The sequence below is a fragment of the Astatotilapia calliptera genome, chromosome 6, assembly GCF_900246225.1.
Source record: "Astatotilapia calliptera chromosome 6, fAstCal1.2, whole genome shotgun sequence".
Classification (NCBI taxonomy): domain Eukaryota; kingdom Metazoa; phylum Chordata; class Actinopteri; order Cichliformes; family Cichlidae; genus Astatotilapia; species Astatotilapia calliptera.
The window spans coordinates 23,543,152-23,555,860 of record NC_039307.1 but is presented as its reverse complement, the minus strand read 5'-3'; the positions used below and the strand labels follow the sequence as shown (position 1 = coordinate 23,555,860).

At 37.4% G+C, this 12,709-nt stretch overlaps 1 protein-coding gene across 1 annotated transcript; it reads left to right on the top strand.

Moving 5' to 3' along the window:
• The first annotated feature begins 3,858 nt into the window (after nt 1–3,858).
• On the top strand, nt 3,859–11,631 carry ppa2 (inorganic pyrophosphatase 2). Its single transcript, XM_026171206.1, has 12 exons — nt 3,859–4,154; nt 7,149–7,213; nt 7,292–7,336; nt 7,701–7,754; nt 8,271–8,390; nt 8,555–8,641; nt 8,876–9,002; nt 9,684–9,811; nt 9,926–10,011; nt 10,119–10,188; nt 10,303–10,342; nt 10,554–11,631. The coding sequence occupies exons 1-12, from the start codon at nt 3,965–3,967 to the stop codon at nt 10,574–10,576; spliced, it is 1,035 nt and encodes a 344-aa protein (XP_026026991.1). The 5' UTR covers nt 3,859–3,964; the 3' UTR covers nt 10,577–11,631.
• The last annotated feature ends 1,078 nt before the right edge of the window (nt 11,632–12,709 follow it).

The window sequence follows — 12,709 nt, the reverse complement described above, 5'->3', positions numbered from 1 at the left end:
TGTGCAAAATGCCACACTTTTCAAATTCATGCCAACTAATATTTTTACGTCCAGTAGGTGTCCTGATAGAGCAAATGAAGCTTCAAGAAGCTTTGTGCTGGGGTGAACCAATTGGATGAAAAGCTTCAGTGCTTCATGAAGCTTCATCTGCCCATCACTAGGTTTTATTGACCCAAAAGTATAAAAAGATATTTTAACAAAGCCAAAACTTAAACAGGGAGACCAATAAAAGAGGTCAACTCAATAGACTAAACTCAAGACAACAATTAACAAAACTTCAACCCAAACATAAGACAAGCTAACCTGCTGAAATGACACATGGGGGAACTTAAATACTGGTTTAGCTAAACCAAATGACACACACAGGGGAAAACAAAATGGCTGCCATATAACCAACTAATACAAAACAATTAAACAAACTTGAAACATCCCCCAAGGCAATGAAGCATGTGGTTCTATCCAATTAGGCTGTCAGTGGTACTTCAGCTCTCCCAGCCCTTTGCCACACCTTTTGCCAGACAGGAGGAGAAGCCAAACCCCAGGTAACTCAAAGAAAGATGTATTAATATAACATAAAACAGAACTTTGAGCTTGCAGTGTTAATATGTGTGCACGCCATATAAACATTGGAAGGTGTCATAGAAAAATAGAATATATTAAAGTAGTGACTGTAAATTAAACTTACCATGTGTGGCATGCCATCACACTCGATTTCTGCTGTAACATTTGGTAGGGTCAGAATTTAGTGTAGACAACATAAATGCCAAATAGCCCATCTTTGCTTGTATGAGTGGTTCAGGTTTTTGTTGGCTGTGTAATGGTGTGGGGGATATTTTCAAGACACACTTTGGGCCTAGCATTTGCCACCAACTGAGTTTAAACCCACAGCTTACCTGAGTACTGTTGCTTGCCATTTCTGTACTTTTATGTCCACAGTGTACCCATCTTCTGAAGGCTGCTTCCAGCCCGATAAGACGCAGTGTCACAAAGATCGAATCAGCTCAGGCTGGTTGAACATGTTACTGAGTTCACCGTAGTCTAACGCGTTACAGTAACTACGTTATTATTGTGGTAACGAGCACGGTAACTAGTTATGCCAAAATCAGGAACGCGTTAATCGTTACTGGGATTTAGATAGGGTCGTTATTCGTTACTTCGTGTGGTGGCTGTCGCGGAGCTTCCACAGATTCAGTAACATTAGCAAGTGGTGGAGGCCAGCAGGTGGATGAGAGAAAGGGGAGGCAGGAGGAGGAGAGACCGAGTGTCAGGTGAACTGAACTTCAGGTAAGAAGTTATGACCTGCAGTCTCTCTGGGTCAGATATGAACCAAGTTTAGGTGGAGTTTATTTTCGTTGTGCTGACTTTTTCCGTACTGCGTGGTAGCTAGCATGACGGAGTTTCTATACAGCTGGGTGGGTGCTATAATGTTACTGATGTTGAACTTTATTTTGTTCATAAGGTTAATTATTAGAGTTGCCAACCGTCCAGTAAAAAACAGAATCGTCTCGTATTCGGAGAAAATATTACAGGTTTGGTATTGAGGTGAAAAGGAACACAGTTTGTCCGGTACTTCAGCTACAATGAAAAAGACACAAAGCTGGAGTTATTCTGTGTTTACGCTGCACAGCTGCCTCTTCTTCTCTCATCCTCTTACCCTCCCTCTCCTGTTTCTACTTCAATCATTAAACTGATCAATGATCAGCTGATCTGCTCTCTTGCTTGTTTATCGCCCACTTTGCGCCAGAAACAGGAAATCAGCGGATGTCGCGTTAAACAACAGCAGCACGTTTAAGCTTGATCAGCTGTTGTTAGAATTTATTTAATATTAATTTCTAGTATCAGCTGATGTTTGCTGGAGCCACAGCCGTAAAAGCTGCTGGTCATGATATGGTTTGGTTATGTGGTGAGAAGGAAACATGAAGATGAAACTAGGAGATGTCCTTACTGGATCATCAGAGCTGAACAGGTGATGGGGAAACAGGTTTACCTTTTAGGTGACATGAATGAGTTGAAGGGAAGTTATGAACTGTTTCTGAGAGACAAATAACACCAGGATCCTTTTTTAGGTAGCTGGCAGCTGGTAACTGTGCAGGGGCGGGTCTAGCAAAGTGTTGCCAGGGGGGCATGTAGGGCATTAACAGGGAGAGGGGGGCACAAAGAAATACTTTTCTTTCTTATTCTCATTTAAAATGTCTAGCTTTTAAAAAATAATTATCTGAATCTTACAACAAACGATTGATAGATTGATGCATATATACCATCAAAACAGTGTACATCACTGTCACAACAGTGTTTATTTTCATTCAAAGGCTTTATGATTTTTCCTATAATGGCGGGCTGGTCTCTAGTCAAAATGCCCGGGCTGATTTTTTGTCCCAAACCAGCCCTGTATGCAGCTCATCTGCAGTCTGGTGTTACCTACATCTTCCTATTCAGAAGGCAGAATTTCAGAGTTCTGAGTACAATCGAAAGCACCACGACTGCAGTTTTTGTGCTGGATGTAAAAAGCGCACATGACTCTGTGACGTAGGCTAGAACCATGGAAGCGGTCAATGATGGTCCAGGCATGGGATTTCTCTCGTGGAAATATGCACATTATTTTTTCCTTTCTATTGGTAGGTGGCACAGTGCACTTGTGGCAAGTAAGCAAGCTAGAAGACTGGCAAAGTTATGGAAGCAACACATTAACAAGAGAATTCTGAGTAAAACCAAATTTACTTTCCCTAGTAACTAGTTATTTGTAAGTAACGAGTAACTTGAAGTAACTGAGTACTTTTGATAGAAGTAACTAGTAATGTAACTAAGTTACTAATTTAAAGTAACTTACCCAACACCGCTCTATAGTCACAAGATCTCAATTTGCGTAAGGCAAAATCAGAGTTTGTAAAATTCCAGTGACCTTGTAAGTCAATATTTGGTATGGCCACCTTAACTCTTCAACAGAGCCTGAAGTCTCTTAGGCAGCTTCCTTGTCATTTCTTTAAGTTGTTTTTGGGAATTGTTCTTCAGGATTCTTGAAGGTAATTCAAAGCGCTTCTCTGGATGTTAGCTGACTTTTCTTCTGTTCTTGGTTGAGTTGTACATCTCTTGACATCCTCATATTGGTGATGATTTGAACCAAATATTTCACATTTGGATTCATCCCTCCATAAGACCCATTGCCACTGACTTTCCATCCAGTTTTGTGTAATTTCAAATATCTCAGCCTTTTCTCCCAGTTTCCCTTCCTTAAGAATGCTTATCCAAGATGAGCTCTATAAATCCTCTATAGGCACATCTAGTTGGTATTTTCCTTTTAATTTGATCTGTTTAATTTGCTTATTTCCATGATTATTATTTCTATTAATACTCAGTACGTGTGTAATATAACAATTTCAAGCTGACAGGCAGGAAGGTGGAGAAAAGGGACACAAAGAAAAAAGTAGAAAGACCTGAACGACAGCTAGGGGGCAGTAAAAATAAAGCTACTACCCATTACAATCCTTTCTGTGGCTGTAAAATTAAGTTAGAAATAATTACTTCCGGTTAAAATATGATTTATTATTAATAAAATAAAAACAATGTATTGGTAACAGACGAACAACTGAACAGACTTGAGGCATGAGACCAGGCTACTTATACGTGACACTACACTATTATACCAAATAAAAAACAAAACAAACAAGAAGATCGTGTTAAAGAAAAAAACGCTTCTACACTTTGGAGACGCAGGTCAAATATGGGCCACTGCACTGACTAAATATGTCTAAGAGTGCTGGTCTGAATATGGGAAAAATAAATAAAATATACAGTACATTCGCACCTTCATGTAGAAACTGCGTCACACAAAACTACGTCCGCAGCTTTGGGGTGTTTTATTTTGAAACGCGCTGACCGGAAGCCCGCGGTTTCACGCCGAGGCTGTTGAAACAGAAGCTGGAGGACGGGAAGCAGGAACTAAGACGGGGGAAGTAAGAAGTGTATAATGAGCGCACTGATGTTACGCTCATCGGTCCGGTGTTTGGTGACAGTTTTCGACACATTTTCCGCCTCTAGCCGCAAAGTCATTGCACAAGCAGCAGCTGTTTCGCACCAGTGTTATTTCAGAAAAACGATGCACTATCAAACGGAGCAGAGAGGACACCAGAACTCTCCCGACTACCGGCTTTATTTTAGTAAGTTAATTTCCGCCATTGTGAAAGGAACCATGCCTGTTTTTGCATTGAATGCTGCAGCTGGTTAGCACAGTCTCAAAGGTTGGTGTCCGACCGTGTTGTGGTAACCATAAGTCGACATGCAGGTCAAGGTAAACGCTTGACCTTTGAGTTATATTTCCTGCCCAAGCGGCTCTTTTGTGGCTTTGCTTTTAGTGCCAAAATCCCGCTAACGCTAGCCGTCGTTGTCACGTGTTTTGAAAGTACGCGTAAGGAGAAACGAGGAAGAGGTGCGTGTTCCTCGTGGGTTGTACTTCCTGTTTGTTGGCCACGTGGATGCCAGTCATGCAAAACCTCAAGCAAAACCGAAAATGGATGCATTTCTATCATCAAGACACATCATATCAAGTCAAACCGTGTTGTAGATCATGAATTTTCTTTATCAAAATGTAACAACAGGGATGAAACCAGATATAAAGCTTTATTCAGGCACAGCAAAGGTCCATGCTTGACCCCAAAACCGCACTGGGGTTGAACTCTGATGTGGTGCTGTGTGATCGCAATCTACACCTGAGCAGGGAACTCCAGTGCTTCCTCAGTGACAAAAGCCTAACTTAATTAAACAAATACATTTAGCTTCCTCGTGAACATTATTGTGATAAGGAGGAGAGAAGCTGAAAAACTAAAATAAACTATTCTGGTTCAGATTGTGAATGGCACCAAGCCCAAGCCAGGAGAGTGTAAGGAGTTGGGGCAGTCCAGTTTGTTCACACTACAAGGCACTGTTTTCTTGGAGTATTAAAATGTGTTGTATGACCTCACTGTTAGCGCTTTACTGCTGCATCAGTAAATTACCAGAAAATGTAAAAGTGCCACTTTTTAAATGAAAATGCAAGTATCAATAAACATGAATATTCAAGTTATAGTGTGCACATGGTAGTAATGAGGAAACTGGACTGGAAATGAATGCATTTTTGCTTTTCACAATAATAATTGCTTTAAAAAAAAAAGGGAATTTGAATCACAATTTTAAAGAAAATGCTGTAATATTTGATTCATCTTGTTTCAAGCAGAAGGCTGCAGACATGCAGCAACAACATGCACACTGCAGTGCACTAACGTGTGGGCTGCATGCATGGAAATGCACTGCAAAACATACACCTGAGAGTGTGTTTGGGATTGAACATTGCTTTAGTATTGTGCATTAGAAAGCCAATTGTTCTTTTCCTGTTACTGTCAGTAATACAGGAACTTCTTAAAGCTTTGGCCACAATAGAAGGGCTGTACTGATGCCTGTGATTTATGTAGATAATTTATTATTGTTTAGTCAAATAATAAGACTCATAATGAAACTTTGTCAGAAGATCGAGCAGTTTAGGTTAATAATTTATTTTTCCCACCTGCATAATAATAACAATAATAATAATAATCATAATGATCAATGAATAGATTAACATCAAAAGTATTTGCACATTTATTGAACCCTGCAAAACTGTCTGAAACTGAAAAGCTTTTGATTTTACCTCACTTTCTAGTTTCCTCCATTGGCATTGAGAAAGTAGAGTAATAGTGTACCTATGACTGGGCAGTATATCAATTAAAATATGTTTTCAAAAGATATTAGCCGACAGCGTCATTAATACTGTTATAGTTTGATGCTGTGTTTTGTAAAGCTGTTATTCTGTAAAGCAGTGTTTGCAAGGTTTGTGTCTGTCCTCGGTGCACTGTCTGAGTGTAACCTCGTCCCTTGAAGCTTTGTTTTGCTGCACCAGTAATAGCTTAAAGGCTTGACCGTGTATATATATTTGTCTCTGTTCTGTTGCATGTGACAACATACACCAAAGTCTGTTGATTTGTGGACACAAGGACAAAACAGGGGTTGCTAGTCTAGTTGGTGTGAATGTCATTTTCACTAACTGACTGAGGCGGCAGTTAATTAAGACCTTGTGTTTTTGGGAGGTAACATAACTGTTTTTGGTCAGTGGAATCTGGTGGGACGTTAAAGTTTCACTTCCTTGTGGTGAAGAGCTTCCTAATGGGAGTTAAAGCAGTGGCAATTTCTGTGCCAGTCAGTTCTCCTTTTTGCTTGAGGTTGTGCTTATTGCCGTCAACTGCAGGTAACACTGACTCATCAGAACCTCATACAACCCCCACTTCAAAAGCCCAAGTAAACAGTCCCTGCCTGAGTGATATGCTCCACCACCACTAAAGCAGTTCATTAGGCATAAAGCTCAGACAGGACCACTCGAGCTTCAATCCAAGGAGACTTGTTTATACCCCACAGACGGACAGCATTTGGGCAGAATGTCCTCTCTGTCAAGGGAGGCCATCTGTGGAACAGTCTTCCTCAACCCATTAGAGAATGCTCAATTTGTTTAAGGCAAAGGTTAAAAACTGGTTATGGACAAATCAAGTGTGTGATCATGTATGAGTTGTATAGTTTTAATGTTTTATTTGGGAACAGAATGGTGTGTATGTGTAAGTTTGGTGATGGAGTTTTTATTATGAATGAATGATGAATTTTTATGAATTATTATGTCTATTTTTTATGCTTAAGGACAACAGATGGAAATTAGCCCTTGGCTATAATCTGGTATGTTTACATTCATGTAATTTTATTTTTTTTTACATTTATCTTCATTAACACGCACTGTCCTAAATAAAAAAATAAAAAAATATATGAGTAATACTTATATTTTAAACACCAGGAACAAGTGGCACCCCAGTTCTTTGAAATATGAACTATGACATCATTGTCATTATTATGATTTTTTTCTTTGTATTTTATGCCGATTAGTCTGTTTAAAAAAACTGTTGTGACATCTCTTATGATGTTTGTGTGGAAAGTGTCAAGATATAGATATCCAATCACCTCAAAAATAACAAGATTTAAGTTTTTGTTCCCTACACAGACGTCTTTAATTCAATTGTAAAATGTGTGTTAAGCGTAAAATGTTTATGCACAGAAGTACTTTGCTAAAGTTTTAATTTATGTTTTGTTTTTTTGTTTTTTAGAAACCTCAGATGGGAAATACATTTCGCCATTCCATGATATTCCACTAATAGCAGAGACAGAACCGGTAAGGGTTAGATAGCAAAGGTCTGTTTTCACATGAATCTAATATTCTAACCATTTTTATTTATTTTATTTTCTTAAGGAAAATGATGTACCTGCTAAAAAGTCCAAGAAGAGTGAGAGTGAGGTAAAGTTCGATTAAGTGTTTCAGGTCACTTCTACCATTTAGGTGTCAAACTCTGGCCCGCGGGCCAAACTTGGCCCGCAGCCTAATTACATTTGGCCCGCGAAGCCAAACCAAATTACTAGCTGGCCTACTGGTATTATACAGCTCATATATATATTGTTTAGTATTAAGCTTTGCTTGTTCCATATTCAGCTTTTCAGCAAAACGTGTTTGAGTCCATAAGAAAAGATTCATTCTTATATCTGGAGGATTAAATATATTTCAATAAATATTAACGTTAGCCCGCGACTTTGTTCCAGTCTTGAGTTTTGGCCCACTGTAAAACAATCAGGATAATGTATTCGGCTTTCTTGGTTTCTCTCAGGTGCTCTACAACATGGTGGTGGAGGTACCGAGATGGTCAAATGCTAAAATGGAGGTAAGAATAGATAAAGTAGTCATGTACGTACATGCTACAGGTAAGGTATCACACATTACATTCTACTATACCCTATGACAACTGCTGTTGCACTGGAAAAAAGGTTATTATGCACAGTCATCTGTTTTTAAGAAATTGTAGTCGTGGTTTTGTTTTTAAGTCAGATAGCATAACGACAACTGGAAGACACTTTATTTATCTTTAGATAAGCATTTGATGTGGCTTTTTGAGTTGTAACTGACTTACAAAACTAAATGTAACTCACCACAAGGAAATTTATACCGCATTTAAAATGTAATGGAATGAGTTGCCTCCCACTTCTGAAGTTAGAATAGCAGTGCCCTGAAGCTGTTTTCATTTAGCTAGCTAGCTAAGCATGAAAGTGAATTTTGGGGAGTTCCTGACATTTAAGAAGTGAAAGTTATTTACCTAATTTCTTCAGCTGCGCTTCAACAGTGGAAAAACAACAAACATGCACATAAAAACACACACCTTCATAATTGCTTCAATTCCCAGATAGCGATAAAGGAACCGCTGAATCCGATCAAGCAGGATGAAAAGAAAGGAAAGCTCCGCTATGTTGCCAACATATTTCCCCATAAAGGTTACATTTGGAATTATGGGGCACTTCCACAGGTGAGGAAAAGCACAGTATGAGATAAGCCTCCTCCTTCTTCATTTTCATCATATCTGTTTCAAAATAACAGTACTGCAGTTCATTTTGTTGTATTTAAATATATTCCAATAATTATATTTTACAAATACCTGCATGATTGTTTTCTTACATGCTTGAACTGAAGACGTGGGAAGACCCGGGCCAGAAAGACAAAGAAACTAATTGCTGTGGTGACAATGACCCCATTGATGTTTGTGACATAGGCACCCAGGTAATACAGCTTAAATCTGTACATTGATTTTATTAGAAACATTCTATTAGGTACCCCTTTCTAGGATTGCTAGCAAGTCATATCTAATGAATCATGAGTCTTAGATATTTGTGCTATCAGTTAGGTGAACAGGTGCACCTAATGATGTGGTCAGTGAGTGTATATACATGTGCAATTTATGTAGTATTGCTTTTTATTAATTGATGATTTATTATGTGTTGTTTGGTTCTTCAGGTGTGCTCTACTGGTCAGGTTATCCAAGTAAAAGTGCTTGGCATCTTGGCCATGATTGATGAAGGAGAAATGGACTGGAAGGTCATAGCTATCAATGCTGAAGACCCTGATGCCAAAAATCTAAATAGTGAGTGTTTTAAACTAATGAAAGTCAAGAACTGGTAACATGTAATTAATTTAACGTACATTAGTGATTATTAGTAATTATTTTACTGTTTCATGGCAGCAGAAAGATTAAGGCAGATTCAAAATGATAAAGTGATCTGCTCTCTACCCTGATTCAAAAATACCATTTCATTTTCATCTGCTTATTCTATACAAGAAGATTAAGCACATGTAGAGCTGTTTAAGGTTAGCTATGCAGCCAGTATGCACTACTTGTCAGATTTGCATTTGCCCACGTACCAGGAGCGAGATACTAATGTACCTGCCCATTTCAGATTCAGTTGATTGTTTATCCAACACAGACATCATGGGAGAAATGCAGACTTGCACTCTGTAGTTAAGTCTGTACCCTGTGGAGGTTTTGCTGTAAACATTGCTGTGTTTATATTCAACGTGTCTTTCCAAAACACACTGTACCCTAGCCAACATGTTTAATGCATTTCTTAACCTCATACAGCATGTTCTAAATATTGTTAACCCTGCATTCATTTCAACTTGAATCCTGTTGTTGTATTAGTGTTGTATAGCTACATTGTGTCATAAATTATAATCTTAGAAACTGCTAACTGTAAATTTTCTCACTAAATATTTGCTGCACAATTTAGTTCCCAAATTCATGTTATTGAATGTGTTTTTTCTGCAGATATAGAGGATGTCCGCAAGAACCGACCCGGTCATTTAGAGGCCACTGTTGAGTGGTTTAGGAAATATAAGGTGCCGGATGGAAAGCCTGAAAACAAATTTGGATTCAATGGGGAGTTCAAAGACAAGGTACTTACTACCTTTGTAACAATCATATGACATGACAGTCTGCTACTAGTTGCAGTCCATGCAGTTAGCGAAAGAGGCAGCAAAAAACAAAATAGTCTCTATCTCTGTTGATAGGACTTTGCAGTTGAGATCATTAAGTCCACCCACGAGCACTGGAGGGCACTAGTACAGAAGCAAAAAAATACTGGAGGAATTGACTGGTAAGTTAGTTGAAGACAAAACTCCTGCTTTATGTGTTTGCATATGATGTAAAGGTGTAACTGGCTATGAAAGTATAATGAGCACTACTCTTTGCTTTTTTCTTCAGCAAAAACACGTTATGTTGTGATAGCCCTTGGAGATGTACCACTGATGAGGCCAGAGAAGTAGTTCAGTCGGTAAGAACTTTACTAGTTCTTGTTTCACACTATTGGTAGCCATTGCAGCAGTAAGATATAAAGCTACACGATGAGTAAGTGTGGTAGGTTTATTTTTATATTTTCATTCTCCAGGCTCCTGCATTTGGCAGCGCACATCCTGTGTCTCCAGAGGGTAAGTTAAAAAAAAAAAAAGACTTATTAATATATTTCTAGCTACATAAATTAATCGATGAATAAATAAAAGTGAGAGAGAAGAACGTATTCCAAGAATCATACTTGGATTTCCACACAGGGAAATTGCTTTGCAACAGTTGTCCAATTAAAAAAATAAAAGAGATACATTTTAAATAATTCTTTGCCATTCTAAACCTCTTCTTGCACAGTGGAAAAGTGGCATTTTGTCTGACACTCCCAAAACAGCATGGATACAGTCAAAACGTCTGAACACCTAATGAGGGATTCTTCTGCAATCTTATTTTGTATGGAGCCATTTAAAAGAGAGCCATCGACACTCTGTTATTTGTTGAATAAAAGAAACACACCAAGTGAAGAATTGTGCTAAAGTACCAGACTTGAAGTCGGGTCTGATTTATGGTGCCACAAGTGACACGTGTTTGAATTTTTTGCTAGTATGCCAATTATTATTTGTCATGGGGGAAAAAGGACTCCTTTTTTATGATTGTGAATCATGCTGTATTTGTATTCCAGGACTGTTGTGGCCATGTCTAGTTTATATTTATATAGTCCTCTAATTTCCTGTACAAATGTAATTGTTCTTGCAGATACAGAACCACACACTTTATATGTAACAAGTAAACGTTTGTGTAAATTAAAAGGAAAATCTTAAACAACATGTGTGTTTTATAAGTTCACATCACAAATTTCAACTTGTGGATAAAACACAGAATTTAGATATTGTGATTAACTTGGAAGTAACAAATAAAAGTGCTTTAAATAAATATAAATTTTATTTAAAAAAACACCCACATATCAGCAACATCAGGAATGATATAATAAACAGCTTTCAAATAAACTGCATTCAGTACATTACAATACTTACAGTATTAATACCCATCCTCAATTTGATTTTCTTTTTTCTTTTGTAGCATACCAAACTTCAAGAGAACTAGGGAAGCTTTAAAAAAGTAAAATTACAGGCAAAAAGTTGCACTTTTTTTTATACCTTTTAGTGTCTAACTGCAAAAAGACCAAGTGTGTATGAACTGCTGGCTTAACCTTTGAGATGAGCATACTAGCTAAGCCCAGAAAATCATTCAAGTAATGTTGACTCACTCAGAATCACTCTGAAGCATCTTCAAGTATGGCTATGCTTTTTAACCCGCTATTTCTTACTACACCTTGGCTCTCTCAACAACGACCTGCTACTGTAGCTGGGTACTGTACAATGAAATTTAACATTTCTATATGATTATTTTTACAGAACAGATTAAAAAAAAAAACTAGAACTACTGACTGAACTATGGGGATACTATAACTGTAACCATTGCAGCGACAGTGAGTGTAATATTTACAAAAAACTTTCTGGATTATCTAACCAAAATCATTTTAACTTGGGAAAGGGTCTCAAAGGACGAACTATGGTAGAATTGACAAACAAAAAGAACCAACATGAACATTGAAGAATGAGTTATACTCCTGAAATACAAATTCTTGGTATGTACATTGTGACATAATTTATTTTTTTTAACACATAAACAATCTGTTTAAATAAAACGTTTTGAAATTCTACATTACATTTTTTTTTCCTGAAAAAGAAATGAAGTGCTTTAAGAAAATGAATATTGAAAAGTGGGGTGAGTTGTTGCTTTAGCATGACTGTCATTAATTTAATTACATTAATTCAATCAAATAGATTGGGAAGAAGTCATTGTACAGTTGCTTAGTGGTTATAAATAAATGGATACACAGGCACAAAGATGTGCAACTATTTTAATCACTGCTCTGGTCTTGCTTCGTAACATAAGCAAAAAATTGCTTTTTGTTGTTTTTTTTGTTTTTTTTTAAGTCAATATCATTCCCTTTAGTCAGCTCAGTGCATATATGTTCAGATTACTATTACCTCCATTCTCCTTGCTAAAATATACGTACAAAACTGCAGGAAAGTATATTTTTCCACACAAAATAATTTTGTGTGAAATATAACAAACAAGAACCATATTGGGATTCAGGATGCAATGGCAAGTCCCTGAATATGAAAAAAAAACCAACCACATTAATACAGGCAATGCAGATGTACACAAAATTAGTTGAAAATGTCCCTGATTTTTGCAGTAATATTAAAGATTCAAGTTCAAGTAATACTTTCTTGCAGATTCATAAGAAAGTAAGAAATGAACTTTTATGCCTTTTGGTGGCCTGAATTTTAAGTGTGATCAACATTTTGAAAATAATAAACGAATAAAGAAAGAAAAAGATGTTATAATCCTATTGCCAAATGTTTGAGGTATATGACAGGTTTGTACTGTACACTATTTAAAAGCCTTCTCACCTCCCAAAGAGTCTCACATTTTATGTTTCT

What these genes read in the sequence shown, in the direction of transcription:
- ppa2 (XM_026171206.1), top strand. Translation starts at nt 3,965, where the DNA reads ATGAGCGCACTGATGTTACGCTCATCGGTCCGGTGTTTGGTGACAGTT. An exon ending in GGTCAAATGCTAAAATGGAG is followed by an intron (nt 7,755 to 8,270) that starts GTAAGAATAGAT and finishes TTCAATTCCCAG; the next exon opens with ATAGCGATAAAGGAACCGCT. An exon ending in ACATCCTGTGTCTCCAGAGG is followed by an intron (nt 10,343 to 10,553) that starts GTAAGTTAAAAA and finishes CTTCTTGCACAG; the next exon opens with TGGAAAAGTGGCATTTTGTC.